The 18113-nt window shown below is 42.6% G+C and overlaps 1 protein-coding gene across 1 annotated transcript in view; it reads right to left on the bottom strand.

Moving 5' to 3' along the window:
- Nucleotides 1–2730: 2730 nt before the first annotated feature.
- Nucleotides 2731–18113, bottom strand: part of tmx3a (thioredoxin related transmembrane protein 3a) — a gene marked incomplete at both ends in the record, with an annotated part of 33094 nt that continues 17711 nt past the window's right edge. The window contains 7 exons of the mRNA XM_084139608.1: nt 2731–2961; nt 3197–3265; nt 3532–3661; nt 13106–13162; nt 13292–13345; nt 13561–13618; nt 14144–14242. Of these exons, the coding sequence (XP_083995734.1) occupies nt 2731–2961; nt 3197–3265; nt 3532–3661; nt 13106–13162; nt 13292–13345; nt 13561–13618; nt 14144–14242 (698 nt within the window). The remainder of the gene's footprint in view (nt 2962–3196; nt 3266–3531; nt 3662–13105; nt 13163–13291; nt 13346–13560; nt 13619–14143; nt 14243–18113) is intronic.

Here is an 18113-nt window from a genome sequence, read left to right as displayed (position 1 = left end):
AGGAGGGACTGGTGCACTTCACAAAATAGATGGCATCATGAGGAAGGAAAATTATGTGGATATATTGAAGCAACAAATGGGTCTTCCAAATGGACAATGACCTCAAGCATACTTCCAAAGTTGTGGCAAAATGGCTTAAGGACAACAAAGTCAAGGTATTGGAGTGGCCATCACAAAGCCCTGACCACAATCCTATAGAACATTTGTGGGCAGAACTGAAAAAATGTGTCCGAGCAAGGAGGCCTACAAACCTGACTCAGTTACACCAGCTCTGTCAGGAGGAATGGGCCAAAATTCACCCAAACTTATTGGGGGAAGCTTGTGGAAGGCTACCCGAAACATTTGACCGAAGTTAAACAATTTAAAGGCAATGCTACCAAATACTAATTGAATGTATGTAAACTTCTGACCCACTGGGAATGTGATGAAAGAAATAAAAGCTGAAATAAATCATTCTCTCTACTATTATAATGACATTTCACATTCTTAAAATAAAGTGGTGATCCTATCTGACCTAAGACAGGGATTTTTTACTAGGATTAAATGTCAGGAATTGTGAAAAACTGAGTTTAAATGTATTTGGGTAAGGTGTATGTAAACTTCCGACTTCAACTGTTTCAAGAATGGTCCACCACCCAAAGGACATCCAGCCAACTTGACACAACTGTGGGAAGCATTGGAGACAACATGGGCCAGCATCCTGTGAAACGCTTTTGACATCTTGTAGAGTCCATACCCTGATGAATTGAGGCTGTTCTGAGGGTGCAGCTCTATTAGGAAGGTGTTTCTAAGGTTTTTGGTACACTCAGTGTATATGACCACATTTCCACTACTTCTCATAAATTGTCAGTATTTATTAATTATATATAGCTGAGCATCAGTCCATCGTCTTCTTGAAATGCACTTTGAAGTAAATATATATTAGATGTTTTTTATATACCTACAGGGGTCCTAAAATTCAAAATCAAATGACTAAATTATCCATTTTATGACCCTCTTAAAACAATTCTGTGTGTTAGCTTAGTAGATATTGCGATCTAAGGGCGTAAACCTACAGGGGTTAACTGAAAACTGACACAGACATGGTGGCGTAGCAGAAAGATCTGAATGCCGTGAACCAAGAGGTTGTGAGTTAAAATCCCAGGTGACCCCAGGACATGTTGAATAATAATTACTGTATACATACACAATGCAATCATGTATGTCAAAGTCTGTCAAATATGTATGGTGAAAAGTGTGTGTCCCTAACCTCGCCAACAGAAAGAGCTGTGAATGGATCAGTGGTTCACCAATCAGGGCCTTAATGGGCTCAGCAACAATAACACGGCGTGAAATCATTTTTGGGGTGGGAGAACGTTTCATTGGAACCATTAGGTGATGTCCTGACAAATATACAGAAATGTTCCTGCAACGTTCCCATGAAACGTGTCTAGAACATTAATATCTTATATTCTGAGAACAGTCATGGCAAACATGTTCTGTGCATGTGTGGTGGGACGTTGATGGAATATTGTCCTAACTCTCCGAAAACTGGACACAGTAACGTTCCAATGAAATGTGTCTAGAACTTTAAAGGGCAATTCCACCACTTTCAACCTCATATTCATTATCTCCAGCACCATACCAGTGTCTACTGAAAACTGTGGATTTCTATGATCAGGGTAGGATTAAAAGTAAGAAAAACTGTGGTTTTCAAAACTTGCAACGAGTTTCTAGCCAGGGCAGGGTATTTTCGTGCTCCCCATGTCACCGCGAATCTCATAGTGTTTGAAAATCACTGTTTGATGATATGATCGGGTAGAACTTGTTAACTTTTCCACATATGTAGACGCTGGTATTGTGCTAGAGATAATGAAAATTAGCTTGCAAAGTGGTGAAATTGCCCATTAATATAGGATATTCTGAGAACATGGCATCACATTCTGGGTCTATTCTGTTTGATATTTAATCTGTAAAGCCAAAACATGCTAAATAGGTTCTCGGGAATTTTTGATAACATACATAGAATGTTCCCATAACTAACAGAAAACTGGACACAAACATCACGGGAACATTACAGGTAACAATACAAAAACGTTCTCTCTCTCTAGAATTGTTAGTTCGGTTTATTGATGGTGCTAAAAAACTGACACCACAGTGGAACAAAATAGAACATTTTCACTGTAAATGTCTGCTGTAACCCACTGTGAGGACATTTCCGGTTTATATAGGCCCTACTAATTGTCTTTTACAACATTGAATTGATATGAATTCATTAATAAAACGTTTAAAATCAAATCTATATGATCAAAATTCCAAATCAAATAAATAAAATAGTTTGTAGAGATGCAACAAAACCCCAATAATTTCTTAGAAAATGATTCATGATGTAGAAATTCAAGTATCGCTGAACATACTCAGGCTAACCACTCACCCTGAATCGCAAATTGACCCCTAGCACCTCCTCCATTGGGTACGTTGAAGCAATATGGCGAAAACACCACCCAGCCTATAGGAAGGCAATTAAAGTTATTGCCATATTGCTTAAACCTATCACATTTTCTCATATCTACAAGAGGCGCTACGGGGTAGGGGTTTATTTTTGTTCATTTTTTATTTAACCTTTATTTATCCAGGAAGTCCCATTGAGGTCAGAATACATATTTTATGAGGGAGACATGGCCAAGAGGGCAGCTCAATAAAAAAAAGGAATTCAGGGTCAGAAGTGGCAGCCGTCTACCCGTTTCATATTTAATCGGCCTTCTTCTCTGCCGGATTCTTCTCTTTCGTCTCAGTCTTCTTGTCTTCCCCAGGACCTTTGAGCTGCTTTGGCTCCACCCTCTCCCCAGTGATTGGTTCCTCGTCCTCTGTGTTTCTCATTGAGCGCCAGACCATGCATAGGCCGTAACACATGGCGCTTCCGACGCCGCCAGAAACAACGATGAGGAAGGCGCCCAAAAGGGGCGCTTCGGTAAATATAGTCTGAGGAAGAGAGGGGAGAGAGAAGGATAGAGAGAAAGAGAAGAGAGAGAGAGAGAGAGAGAGAGAGAGAGAGGGAGGGAGGGAGGAGGGTGTAGATTGATATTGTGGTCAGGGCACAGAGGCTAAGGCAAAGCCGTACTTTGAGATACAAAATAATTATCCATTATACAACGGCACTGATAAAAATGTAATTATGTCAAAGTGAAAAGCCTCGTGCCAATGTTCTGTGACTTACTGTAACAGTCGTTTTGGTGTTGAACACAATCCTTATAAAGCATTGATAGTATCCATTCCCTCCCTGGGACTGATTGAAACAAGATTATTAATGTTGGCTATTTTCAAGCAAGACATGGCATATACAAATGTTATTGGGTAATATACAATGTTTCGCTAGACACTACGTATTGCATCAAATGTATCATATTTGAACATGGTTCTCTGTATTTGACAGGGTTTACACTTTGGGACTATTCTAATGTTTATATTGTACTGGGCAAGCTTAATCAAGCACAGGTAAAGATTTCAAATACAATTTGATCCCAGGTCAGACTTAGGTTTAGTCAGACTGACCTTAATCCGGCCCTTCGACACACCATCGATGAACTTCACCAGCTGTTCCTTTGTCTCCACTTTGTTGGGCGGCAGGAAATATCCATCGTTAGACACGTTGAGCACAATAATAGAGGGCATGGCCACTTCCCTGGCAACACACACACATAGGGTTTAGGTTTAGTTGTCAACACACTGTGTCAGTGGCAATTTTAGCATGTAAATCTTGGTGGGGGCAACTCAACCAATTTTTTTTAGATGCACGTCAGCAACGCCACTACACAACACAACAATTAACAATTCATTAAATGCACTATAAAGGTTAGGGCCTACATAAAGCTGACAGCAGAGCCCAACAGCAGAGCTTTCTTTTCAGCACCATGGAGTGAATCCTTACCACCACTACACCTGGCAATCAGCGGAGCCTTGTCTGGCAGCGAAACAGTTCATTCAGCCTCATTACTGCCTTTTTAAAAACCATAGCTGATATGGCTGACTTGCTTAAATAATTATGGTTTCTACTGACTCCTTGTGGATTTGTGTAACTCGATAAGAACCGCATTCTCCCTCAATAACGACAAATGCCGACACGAGTTTTGACTTTTGAACCATACACCAACATTATTACATTTATGTTCAGTAAATTCATAATGTTTGTTCTTATGTCATTAACACAAGTAGCTCTAACCATAAGCAAGTGCAAGCAAATGAGCTGCGACGAGGTAGGACTATTTGTTCAGCACCTTCGAAATGGACAGCGACAGAAATTCAGATAGATGTTAGTTCAGATAAAATCAGCAAGATGTTGAGACCTTAACTTTTCTCTTCTTTAAGTGACCACAGAGAGAGCGAGAGAGAGCGAGTGAGACACGGACTCAGCAGTTAGCCTACCATTTGAAGTATTTTATTATGTGGTCTGAAAAGGAAGTAAAATAAAATTACGAGGATCCACTTGTATTGACAATATACTGACGCACAAACGCATTGGGCAAACAAAACAACCCTCGCAATATGAACTGGAATTACATGGGTACATTCCTGAACTTTTTGTTGAACAAAAAATGTTGAATTGGAAGAGACTATCACTGGCAAATAAATAACAATTATCATCAATCTACACACAATACCATATAATGACAAAGCGAAAACAGGTTTTTAGACATTTTTGCAAATGTACTAAAAATAAAAAACAGAAATACGTTATTTACATAAGTATTCAGACCCTTTGCTATGAGACTTGAAATTGAGCTCATGTGCATCCTGTTTCCATTAATCATCCTAGAGATGTTTCTACAACTTGATTGGAGTCCACCTGTGGTAAATTCAATTGATTGGACATGATTTGGAAAGGCACACACCTGTCTATATAAGGAGCCCACTGTTGGCAATGCATGTCAGAGCAAAAACCAAGCCATGAGGTCGAAGGAATTGTCCGTAGAGCTCCGAGACAGGATTGTGTTCAGGCACAGATTTGGGGAAGGGTACCAAAACATTTCTGCAGCATTGAAGGTCCCCAAGAACACAATGGCCTCCATCATTCTTAAATGGAAAAAGTTTGGAAGCACCATGACTCTTCCTACCAAAAAATGTCTGCAGCATTGAAGGTGTTAAGTTCATGTTTTAACTATCCATATATTTCTGTTTTTACGTTGCTATCACTCTGTTATTGGAACACCTGTGCAGAAGTCTCACTGGAGATTGACCTGGCCTGAGTGTGATGGCGACTATGTACTGTGGTAATATGGTGAAGTAAACGTTGTTAAACTGGAACCTAGTCGTTGTGTCATTTTGAGTTAACATTGGTAGCAGAGGATGGCTAATAACTACAATGTGCCACCTCGCTTCGACGAGAAGAGGTCGTATGAAGGTTGGCAAAATGAACTTGGAATCTGGACACGGGTTACTAATATGTACGAGAAAAAGCAAGCACTCGCGGTGGTATTATCGCTCAAGGGGAGAGCGAGAGATACAGTACTGGAAATATCCATGGAGGATTTGAACAAGGATGACGGTATGAGAACTTTGATCAGAGCACTGGATTCTGTGTTTCTTAAAGAAGAGAAAGATCGTGCCTACGAGGCGTATTCAAACTTTGACAGTGTTACTAGAGACATTTCAGTTGCAATGACAGACTACATAATTGATTTTGAACAGAAGTACAATAGGATGCGCAAGTGTTAGCTTTCAAGTTGCTAGATACTGCCTGTCTGGATGGTAGGGAGAATCAGTTGGCTTTGACTGCTTGTACTGTGCTGACTTTTGCGTCAATGAAGTCGGAACTAAAAATGATTTTTGGTGAAAAGACGTCTGTCCCGCCAATAACAGATGGAATGCAAGTGAGTGACGTGGCATATGAGGCCCGTGTAGCTCAGTTGGTAGAGCATGGCGCTTGCAAAACCAGGGTTGTGGGTTCGTTTCCCACGGGGGGCCGGTATGAAAATGTATGCACTCACTAACTGTAAGTCGCTCTGGATAAGAGCATCTGCTAAATGACTAAAATGTAAATATTACACTGAGCAGCAGAGAAAAGGTGCCAACAAGTCACGTTCTCAAGACAACCAGACGAGGGCGCCATTGACCAGCACGAATCCACAGGACAGATGTGGAAGGAGATCAAAATCTGCTATTTGTCAAAGCACTTACCATTGGGTTAAAGACTGTCCTCATAAAGATAAACAAGTTAAACTAATAGAGGAAACTGTAAACACAGAGATGGAGCAGTGTAACATTACACAGTTTTCAAACTAATCTGCTTCTGAGATCTTTATAGTTGAATCCTTAGGATCTGCTGTGATTGTTACTTCATGTATACACACAGTGTGTGGTGCAAAATGGCTTGATAGCTATGTCAGTGAACTAAATATGAAAGAAGTACAAAATATGATTGACACCAAGCAACAGTGATTTCAAATTTGGAGATGGGAGAGTCGTCTATTCTACCAAGAGAGTCAAGATACCAGCAAAAATTGGTCAGACTAAGTGTCACATTGAAACAGATATGGTCCCTGCAGATATCCCCTTACTATTTACATTTTACATTTCAGTCATTTAGCAGACGCTCTTATCCAGAGCGACTTACAGTTAGTGAGTGCATACATTTTCATACTGGCCCCCCGTGGGAAACGAACCCACAACCCTGGCGTTGCAAGCGCCATGCCCTACCAACTGAGCTACAGGGGAGCAAAGCTTCCCTCAAGAAGGCAGGGGCTGCACTAGACATAAAAAATGACAAGGCAGTGATGTTTAAACAACCAGTGACCCTTGAACTTACTACCTCAGGCCACTATTGTGTAAACATTTTAGACAAAGACATCACACAGAGTCCATGTACAAATTAGATTCTGACGAACACAGAGCACATGGAGATTCTGACAGTCACAGAGAACATGACCTCAGAGGAAAAACACAAAGTAGTGTTAAAACTTCACAAACAGTTTGGACATGCTACAGTTGACAGACTTCAGAAATGACTCAGCAGTTCTGGGAATAATGATGATGAGAGTATTTCCATTCTACAGCAGATAGTTAACAGTTGTGAGACATGCCAGAAATACAGCAAACCTAACCTAACCTACAAAGAAACCCAGTGAAATCGTCAAGCACTTCATTCATTCCTGGATAAGTGTGCATGGCCCGCCCCAGAAATTGGAGGAGAAATAAGAGAAATGGCTGGGAAATTCAACATGGAAGTAAAGACAATGGACTTCTGGAGAGACATAATCAAACACTCACAGAGATTATGCTGAAAGTGAAACAAGACAATGGATGTGACGGGAAAACAGCTCTAGATTGGGCTTTGATGGCAAAAAACTCAATGCACAATGTTCATGGTTACAGCCCATACCAACTAGAGTTCGCCAGAACCCTAATCTTCCCTCTGTACTGGTTGACAAGCCACCAGCACTAGAATGGACCAGTGTGAGTGCACAGGTGGGACAGCACCTTTCAGCACTACATGCAGCGATTAAAGCGTTCACTGAAGCAGAGTGTTCAGAGAGAATTCGCAGGGCTCTGCGTAAACAGCTTCAACCCACCGATGAGAAGTATGAGACTGGAAACAAAGTGTACTACAAACGAGTTGACTGTCAAGAGTGGAAAGGACCGGGAGTAGTCATTGGCCAAGATGGTGTGGTGATATTTGTGAGGCACGGAGGCACCATTGTCAGGGTGCATCACTCAAGATTGGGGAAAGTAAATGATCAACAAGATGTAGGAGCTGTTGCTGAGAATCAGCCTCCTACTGCAAATGACAAAAAGGACACATTAACAGACACACACCTACCAGATGTCGCATCCAATGATATGGACACTGAAACTGACACAGGAAATAGAGCAGAGACCTTCAACCATGACACAGGTAATACTGTTGAGGGTTCAAATGAGGAAAATGTTCAACAACAGCCACATGTGTTAAGACAACATGGTTGCTCCAATCTGAAAACTGGACAAACTGTTAAATACATGAACAGAGAAAGTGGTTTTCCACACACAGCAACAGTCATTGGACGAGCAGGAAAAGCCAAAGGAAAACACCAGAACTGGTACAACTTGCAGTACTCTGAACCAGCTACACTTTCTGGTACAACAGGGTTAGCTGACCTGTCACTTGTAGATAATCTCAGAATTGAACCAATATAAAAACAGAATGACATTCAAAATGATGATGTACTTGAAAATAAGGACGTGTCATTTGACTCAGCTAAACTAGATGAGCTCAGTAATTGCCGGAAAAATGTTTGAGGAAGTCTAAGACATCGGCCAAAAATGTGTCTCAACAAGGTGGGTGTGTACCCTTAAAGAATCCTTAACTGGAATAGTGCCAAAAGCATGTCTTGTGGCTAGAGGTTTTGAGGAGCTGACTGCTAATGAACTTCCAAATGACTCACCGATATGCGCCTCAGAGTCACTCAGATTGTTGCTTACAGTGATCTGACAGAAAAAATGGAAACTTAATTCCATAGACATCAAATCTGCATTTTTGCAGGGAACAAAGCTGTCAAGGGACATTCACGTCCGACCTCCGCCTGAAGCTAAGAGCAGATGCATCACTCTACTGGTACAATAAAGTCAATGCTGAGTACAGGTGGAAAAATGTCACAAGTGGATCCTGCAGTCTTCTGTTGGCTTGATCAATACTACAATGTGACTGGAGGACTTGCCTGTCATGTTAATGACTTCATCTGGGGTGGCTCACAGACCTTTGCTACAACTGTGATTCCACACCTCAAAGCGGTTTTCCTGGTCGGCCACAAAGGAACAACTTGCTGACTGTCTGACTAAAAAGGGAGCATCCGGTCTTGTGCTCCTAAAGGCACTCATTAATGGAAAGTGGCAGCTTGAATAATAAAAATAAAAACTTTGTCACACAACCCATTTGTAATTATTTTGTTGATGTTTTATTTGTCTTTAAAGAAAAGTGGGAGATTGTTAAGTTCATGTTTTAAGTATCTCTATATTTCTGTTTTTACGTTTCTATCACTCTGTTATTAGTATGCCTGTGCAGTAGGCTCACTGGAGATGGACCTGGCCTGAGTGTGATGGGCTCCCGAGTGGCGCAGCGGTCTAAGGTACTGCATCTCAGTGCTTGAGGCGTCACTACATTTACATTACATTTACGTCATTTAGCAGACGCTCTTATCCAGAGCGACTTACAAATTGGTGCATTCACCTTATAGCCAGTTGGATATCCACTTTACAATGTGTTTTATGTTTTTATATTTTGTCATTTTATTTTCAATGTTTTTTTTGGGGGGGGGGGGGGTAGAAGGATTACTTTATCCTTTCCCAGGTATTCTACAGACCCCCTGTTTGATTCCAGGCTGTATCACAACCGGCCGTGATTGGGAGTCCCATAGGGCGGCGCACAATTGGCCCAGCGTCGTCCGGGTTTGGCCGGTGTAGGCCGTCATTGTAAATAAGAATTTGTTCTTAACTGACTTGCCTAGTTAAATAAAGGTTAAATAAATAAAAAATTAAATGGTGACTACGTACTGTGGTAATATAGTGAAGTAAACGTTGTTAAACTGGAACCTAGTCATTTTGAGTTAACAAAAGGTCCCCAAGAACACAGTGGCCTCCATCATTCTTCAATGGAAGAAGTTTGAAACCACCAAGACTCTTCCTAGAGCTGGCAGCCTGGCAAAACTGAGCAATCGGGGAAGAATGGCCTGGGTCAGGGAGGTGACCAAGAACCCGATGGTCACTCTGACAGAGCTCCAGAGTTCCTCTGTGGAGATGGGAGAACCTTCCAGAAGGACAACCATCTCTGCAGCACTCCACCGATCAGGCCTTTATGGTAGAGTGGCCAGACAGAAGCCCCTCCTCAGTAAAAGTCACATGACAGTACGCTCAGAGTTTGCCAAAGGGCACCAAAAGGCTCTCAGACCATGAGAAACAAGATTCTCTGGTCTGATGAAATCAAGATTGAACTCTTTGGCCTGAATGCCAAGCGTCACGTCTGGAGGAAACCTGGCACCATCCCTACGGTGAAGCATGGTGGTGGCAGCATCATGCTGTGGGGATGTTTTTCAGTGGCAGGGACTGGGAGATTAGTCAGGATCGAGAGAAAGATTAACAGAGCAAAGTGCAGAGAGATCCTTGATGAAAACCTATCAAGAGCGCTCAGGACCTTAGACTGGGGCGAAGGTTCACCTAAGCACACAGCCAAGACAACGCAAGAGTGGCTTCGGGACAAGTTTCTGAATGTCCTGGAGTGGCCCAGCCAGAGCCCGGACTTGAACCCGATCTAACATCTCTGGAGAGACCTGAAAATAACTGTGCAGCGACACTCCCCAGCCAACCTGACAGAGCTTGAGAGGATCTGCAGAGAAGAATGGGAGAAACTCCCCAAATACAGGTGTGCCAAGCTTGTAGCATCATACCCAATAAAACTCGCGGCTGTAATCGCTGCCAAAGGTGCTTCAACAAAGTACTGAGTAAAGGGTCTGAATACTTATGTAAATGTAATATTTCAGTTTTTTATTTTTATACATTTGCAAAAAAATCTAAAAACCTGTTTTTGCTTTGTCATTATGGGGTATTGTGTGTAGATTTATGAGGGGGGGGACCATTTAATCCATTTTAGAATAAGGCTGTAACGTAACAAAATGTGGAAAAAGTCAAGGGGTCTGAATTCTTTCCGAATGCACTGCTATATGCCTATTCCTTCAGCCACATAATTTAATGCATGCCATAATTCTGGCAAGCACGTATTTATTCTCCTCCGTTTGTTGGTTGTGAAGGTCGATTACTCGTCTATATGCGGTGTCTAGCCACAATGTTTGGTTTCCCCAGCAATCCCAGTTTAACAGTGTTGTCTACATGTGATGAACAATTCTCATGTTTTGAGACCCTATCAGACAGATGTTTTAAATCCTTAAACCCAGACATGTACCACCCACCCTCTCCACTGAATAGCAGGCAGGGGAAGCAAAATAGTGATTGCTTTGCGACGCTTGCAGTTAGCCACTGCTTCCTTCCAAACCACTCATTGTTGAATTTGCGATTTCCAACCTGTTTTGTAATGTTTATGTCCAATGGCCAATGAGCACCGAGATTGTTTTATCTCTAATTTCTCTTTATATGACAAAGATTGAAAAGGATTTGCCAGTAGATTGTCAACGTGATTCATGATTACGACTGCTTTTCTAGCTAGCTACAGTGAGGGATTTGATCCCCTGCTGATTTTGTACGTTTGCCCACTGACAAAGAAATGATCAGTCTATAATTTTAATGGTAGGTTTATTTGAACAGTGAGAGACAGAATAACAAACAAAAAAATCCAGAAAAACGCATGTCAAAAATGTTATAAATTGATTTGCATTTTAATGAGGGAAATAAGTATTTGACCCCTCTGCAAAACATGACTTAGTACTTGGTGGCAAAAGCCTTGTTGGCAATCACAGAGGTCAGATGTTTCTTGTAGTTGGCCACCAGGTTTGCACACATCTCAGGAGGGATTTTGTCCCACTCCTCTTTGCAGATCTTCTCCAAGTCATTAAGGTTTTGAGGCTGACGTTTGGCAACTCGAACCTTCAGCTCCCTCCACAGATTTTCTATGGGATTAAGGTCTGGAGACTTGCTAGGCCACTCCAGGACCTTAATGTGCTTCTTCTTGAGCCACTCCTTTGTTGCCTTGGCCGTGTGTTTTGTGTCATTGTCATGCTGGAATACCCATCCACGACCCATTTTCAATGCCCTGGCTGAGGAAAGGAGGTTCTCACCCAAGATTTGACGGCCCTTTGATGCGGTGAAGTTGTCCTGTCCCCTTAGCAGAAAAACACCCCCAAAGCATAATGTTTCCACCTCCATGTTTGACGGTGGGGATGGTGTTCTTGGGGTCATAGGCAGCATTCCTCCTCCAAAGAGCGAGTTGAGTTGATGCCAAAGAGCTCGATTTTGGTCTCATCTGACCACAACACTTTCACCCAGTTCTCCTCTGAATCATTCAGATGTTCATTGGCAAACTTCAGACGGGCATGTATATGTGCTTTCTTGAGCTGGGGGACCTTGCGGGCGCTGCAGGATTTCAGTCCTTCACGGCGTAGTGTGTTACCAATTGTTTTCTTGGTGACTATGGTCCCAGCTGCCTTGAGATCATTGACAAGTTCCTCCCGTGTAGTTCTGGGCTGATTCCTCATCGTTCTCATGATTATTGCAACTCCACGAGGTGAGATCTTGCATGGAGCCCCAGGCCGAGGGAGATTGACAGTTATTTTGTGTTTCTTCCATTTGCGAATAATCGCACAAACTGTTGTCACCTTCTCACCAAGCTGCTTGGCGATGGTCTTGTAGCCCATTCCAGCCGTGTGTAGGGCTACAATCTTGCCCCTGACATCATTGGAGAGCTCTTTGGTCTTGGCGATGGTGGAGAGTTTGGAATCTGATTGATTGATTGCTTCTGTGGACAGGTGTCTTTTTTACAGGTAACAAGCTGAGATTAGGAGCACTCCCTTTAAGAGTGTGCTCCTAATCTCAGCTTGTTACCTGTATAAAAGACACCTGGGAGCCAGAAATCATTCTGATTGAGAGGGGGTCAAATACTTATTTCCCTCATTAAAATGCAAATCAATTTATAACATTTTTGACATGTGTTTTTCTGGATTTTTTTGTTGTTATTCTGTCTCTCACTGTTCAAATAAACCTACCATTAAAATTATAGACTGATAATTTCTTTGTCAGTGGGCAAACGTACAAAATCAGCAGGGGATCAAATACTTTTTTCCCTCACTGTAGCTAAGATTTTAAAAGTCTGATGTTGACACGATCAGTCCAATCAAAGCTTCAGGAGAAATAACCTGATTTGACATAATTTTATCTGTGGCCAATGACCTTGAGCCTTCTTGGATGGGCACTTCTACTGTAAATCTATGGCTCTGCCCCACCTGTACTGAACGACGGGTTGCCACTGTGCTGTGTACTGAAGGCACTACTAGGCAGGCCTGGTCCTGGAGAACCATCATTGTCCGAAACAAAGATTCTAACCACACTTAACTCGCGTATATATATATTATGCATTGTTGTCAATCGCGGATTTGTGCAAAAACTCAGGCTACTTCTGACATTTATAGAAGGGCAGAAAAGAGAAATGACTCACTCCATGATGAGGCCATTGATGTACTCGTTTCCGTCCATGTGACCAAACTGGAATTCTCTGAGAAGACACCAGGATCAAGTTCATTACGGTACAAGACTTATTGCAAAATAAAACAAAAACAAGAATTTCTTATTGGACAAGTTCAGATAGTACCTCCCCGTTTCGCTCTGTTTCAAACAAACTCACTTGCTATAGAGGTCCTTGTATTCAGTGGCCACTCTTTCCACCATGGTCTTATAACTGAGTAGGGAGGAATATTTGATTAATAAGAATAGGATGTTAATATGTTTTGAGGGCAATATTGATCTCATGAACAACAGTTGATTTGTAAGGATGAACTAATGGAAACTTGAGATCTATATGTGTAACTTGAATTGTAGCACAGATATGAGGTAAATGTGTAATTCAGGTGAACCACCCCTTACATTATAATGGGATAAAAGAGATACTCATACCGGATGCTCTCCTCAGTAGGGTTTCTCTCATCCACTATAGCCAGAGCCACCAGTTTGCCTATGGTGAAGAACATACATAATACACCAAAACATTTCCAAACACGGGAAGAAAAAAACACATTTACCTTCACTTCATAACCATCATTCACAGAGGCTTTTATTTCTGCTTGACTCATTAAAGCCACGGTGAAGAACACATAAAACACCAAAACATTTCCAAACACGGGAAAAAAAAACACATTTACCTTCACTTCATAACCTTCAATCACAGAGGCTTTTATTTCTGCTTGAATCATTAAAGCCACACTGTACGAATTAATAACAATGTAATGCACTAGTTTGTACACTCACTGCTTTCCCCCTTGTGACACACAGAGACATCTATTCTATTGAATACTTCTAATTCAAAGTTATTTACTGGTAAAGCACATCCTCTACCATGTTTGCAGTGTGTGTGTGTGTGTGTGTGTGTGTGTGTGTGTGTGTGTGTGTGTGTGTGTGTGTGTGTGTGTGTGTGTGCGTGCCTACGTACCTGGGTGTGTGTGTGTGTGTATTTGTGTGTGCATGAGAGAGTGTAACATACCTGTATCTCCCATTGCATACAAGGTGTAGCTGTCAATCGGGAGGTAATTAAGGAACCGTTCTCTATTGATCCAGGATGCGAGGTCCTCATCCTGTTGTTCTAAGAGACAAGGGAAAGAATATATAACATACGAGTTTCTAGTTGGAGAATACTAATGTTAACCAGAGGCTGTTGAGAGTGATTAAACAACCCGAAAATGCACTTAAAGACTTTCTCGATCGATCAACAACAGCCTAGGTAGGAAACAGTATAATGAACCACTTTTAGCAAATGATCCCTTCCAAGACATTTCAGCTGACTATGTTCTAGGGCTGCGGTCCGATTCTCTACCCTTCTCCCGAAGTGTGCACTCACACACTTCCCTTTATGGATTTAAAAGGAATGGACTGAGGTAAGGAATATGGTGGAAACTCCCTCCGGACATGGTTGCACCAATCCAATGCTTTTAACTGTGTGAAAGGGAGTGAATGAGTGGACACTTCTGGGTGAAGGGAAAATAATTGGAATGCAACCATAGCCGTGGGAAGTTGTTTTGAGTGCTGATCGAAAGAAAAATGTTTTTAGGGAGATCTATGCAGACTAACAATAAAATACAATTCCCAATGTGATGAGTAGCCTAAGCATACCATTAGATTCAAATCAAATCAAATTGTATTTGTCACATACACGTGTTTAGCAGATGTTATAGTGGGTGTAGCGAAATGCTTGTGCTTCTAGCTCCGACAGTGCAGTAATATCTAACAATTTCACAACATATACCCAATACACACAAAACTAGTAAGGAATGGGATTTAAGAATATATACATATATGGACAAGCAATGACAGAGCGGCATGGACTAAGATACAGAAGAATATTATAGAATAGAATGCAGTATATACATATGAGATGAGTAGTGCAAGATATGTAAACATTATTAAAGTGACTAATGTTCAATTTCTTAAAGTGGCCAGTGATTTCAATAGGCAGCAGCAGCCTCTAATGTGCTAGTGATGGCTATTTAACAGTCTGATGGCCTTGAGATAGAAGCTGTTTTTCATTCTCTCGGTCCCAGCTTTGATGCACCTGTACTGACCTCGCCTTCTGGATGATAGTGTGGTGAACAGGCAGTGGCTCGGGTGGTTGATGTCCTTGATGATATTTTTGGCCTTCCTGTGACATCGGGTGCTGTATGTGTCTTTGAGGGCGGGTAGTTTGCCCCCGGTAATGCGTTCGGCAGACCGCACCACCCTCTGGAGAGCCCTGCGGTTGTGGGTGGTGCAGTTGCCGTACCAGGCGGTGATACAGCCCGACAGGATGCTCTCAATTGTGCATCTGTAAAAGTTTGTGAGGGTTTTAGGTGATAAGCCAAATTTCTTCAGCCTCCTGAGTTTGAAGAGGCTCTGTTGCGCCTTCTTCACCACACTGTCTGCGTGGGTGGACCATTTCAGTTTGTCAGTGATGTGTACGCCAAGGAACTTGAAGCTTTCTACCTTCTCCACTGCGGTCCCGTCGATGTGGATAGGGGGGGGGTGCACCCTCTGCTGTTTCCTGAAGTCCACGATCATCTCCTTTGTTTTGTTGATGTTGAGTGAGGGGTTATTTTCCTGGCACCACACTCCCAGAGCCCTCACCTCCTCCCTGTAGGCGGTCTCGTCATTGTTGGTAATCAAGCCTACTACTGTTGTGTCGTCTGCAAACTTGATGATTGAGTTGGAGGCGTGCTTGGCCACGCAGTCATGGGTGAACAGGGAGTACAGGAGGGGGCTGAGCATGCACCCTTGTGGGGCCCCAGTGATGAGGATCAGCGAAGTGGAGATGTTGTTTCCTACCTTCACCACCTGGGGGCGGCCCGTCAGGAAGTCCAGGACCCAGTTGCACAGGGCGAGGTTCAGACCCAGGGTCTAAAGCTTAATGATGAGCTTGGAGGGTACTATGGTGTTGATGCTGAGCTATAGTCAATGAACAGCATTCTTACATAGGTATTCCTCTTGTCCAGATGGGATAGGGCAGTGTGCAGTGTGATGGCAATTGCATCGTCTGTGGATCTATTGGGGCGGTAAGCATATTGAAGTGGGTCTGGGGTGACAGGTAAGGTAGAGGTGATATGATCCTTGACTGGTCTCTCAAAGCACTTCATGATGACAGAGGTGAGTGCTACAGGGCGATAGTCATTTAGTTCAGTTACCTTTGCTTTCTTGGGTACAGGAACAATGGTGGCCATCTTGAAGCATGTGGGAACAACAGACTGGGAAAAGGAGAGATTGAATATGTCCATGAACACACCAGCCAGCTGGTCTGCGCATGCTCTGAGGACGCGGCTAGGGATGCCGTCTGGGCCGGCAGCCTTGCGGGGGTTATCATGCTTAAATGTCTTAATCACGTCGGCCATGGAGAAGGAGAGGCCACAGTCCTTGGTAGCGGGCCTCGTCAGTGGCACTGTGTTATCCTCAAAGCGGGCGAAGAAGGTGTTTAGCTTGTCTGGAAGCGAGACGTCGGTGTCGGCGACGTGGCTGGTTATCTTTTTTGTAGTCTGTGATTGTCTGTAGACCCTGCTACATTTTACATTTACATTTTAGTCATTTAGCAGACGCTCTTATCCAGAGCGACTTACAGTTAGTGAATACATATTTTTTTATACTGGCCCCCCGTGGGAATCGAACCCACAACCCTGGCATTGCAAACGCCATGCTCTATCAACTGAGCTACATCCCTGCCGGCCATTCCCTCCCCTACCCTGGACGACGCTTGGCCAATTGTGCGCCGCCCATGAGTCTCCCGGTCGCGGCCGGCTGCGACAGAGCCTGGATTCGAACCAGGATCTCTAGTGGCACAGTTAGCACTGCGATGCAGTGCCTTAGACCACTGCGCCACTCAGGAGTAGTCTCGTGTCTGAGCCGTTGAATTGCGACTCCACTTTGTCTCTATACTGATGTTTTGCCAGTTTAATTGCCTTGCGGAGTGAGGCATGGCTGTTTGCAAAAAAGCCTGTTGTAAACAGCGCTCACATTTCTTTGTACAGCATAATTACAAGGGGTGTGTGTCAGATAGAGAGAAAATGAGGGGTGTTGTAAATAAATTAGGTTGTTTTCACATATAGTCCTCTTTAAAATAACCGATCTCAGTCCTCTTTAAAGTGAACTTTGGGGTAAAAAACAATAGAACTCTTTGTATTCACACTGCCCTTGCCTTTGAATGAGGACTCAACTCTTTTGCCAGTTCACTTCCCCTGTTTTGTGGTTCGAGTCCTTTTTGCATTCACATTGCTATGTTTAGAAAGGAACCAAGATCTTTTTCCAACATTCACTCAATGCACTCCGGGTTTTTACAAAGTGCCAGATAAGCCATTCCATCAGTTCATGTTATCGGCCAGCTAGATATACCGACTTAAATTTTGGAAGCTAATAGATTGCATTTAGTTAAAAGATGAGACATTATAATTATAATCAGAAGATATTAACATGTAAATATTATTGGTAACAGAATAAATAGCATAAGAATACTGCAGATTAAATAATGCTGTAATTGAACATTCTACACCCAAAGCAGGCTACTGCCCCTTTAAGAGCTAGCATTGATTTTGTGGTTAGAGCTATCCAGAATCCTTGCGACATCCCTACCCTAAATCCTAACCTTAACCCTAACCTTAACCCTTACCTTAACCCTTACCTTAACCATTTTAAATGTCAACGTCAATGGGGTAACGTCAGGGTTGGGACGTCCCAAGGATCCCGGAAAGCAACGACCTTGGTTTTGTAACCTATGTTGTGATTCTCACAAAATAAGTTGTCTTCTCACATTATTCAAACCCCGCAATCGAATAAACAGCTTACAAAGCGCTCTTAGCCTATTGCAAACAAATGATCTGAACATCGTGTCAGTCCAAAACTCCACACATATTTTACAATTTCTGTGCATCCTTGACAATCACTAATCAATATCCAAAAACAGCACACCGGACCGCGAAATTCAAGCGAACCAAACTCAGACC

The sequence above is a fragment of the Coregonus lavaretus genome (assembly GCF_964263955.1).
Source record: "Coregonus lavaretus genome assembly, chromosome: 23".
Classification (NCBI taxonomy): domain Eukaryota; kingdom Metazoa; phylum Chordata; class Actinopteri; order Salmoniformes; family Salmonidae; genus Coregonus; species Coregonus lavaretus.
This window is presented reverse-complemented; position numbering and strand designations above follow the sequence as displayed.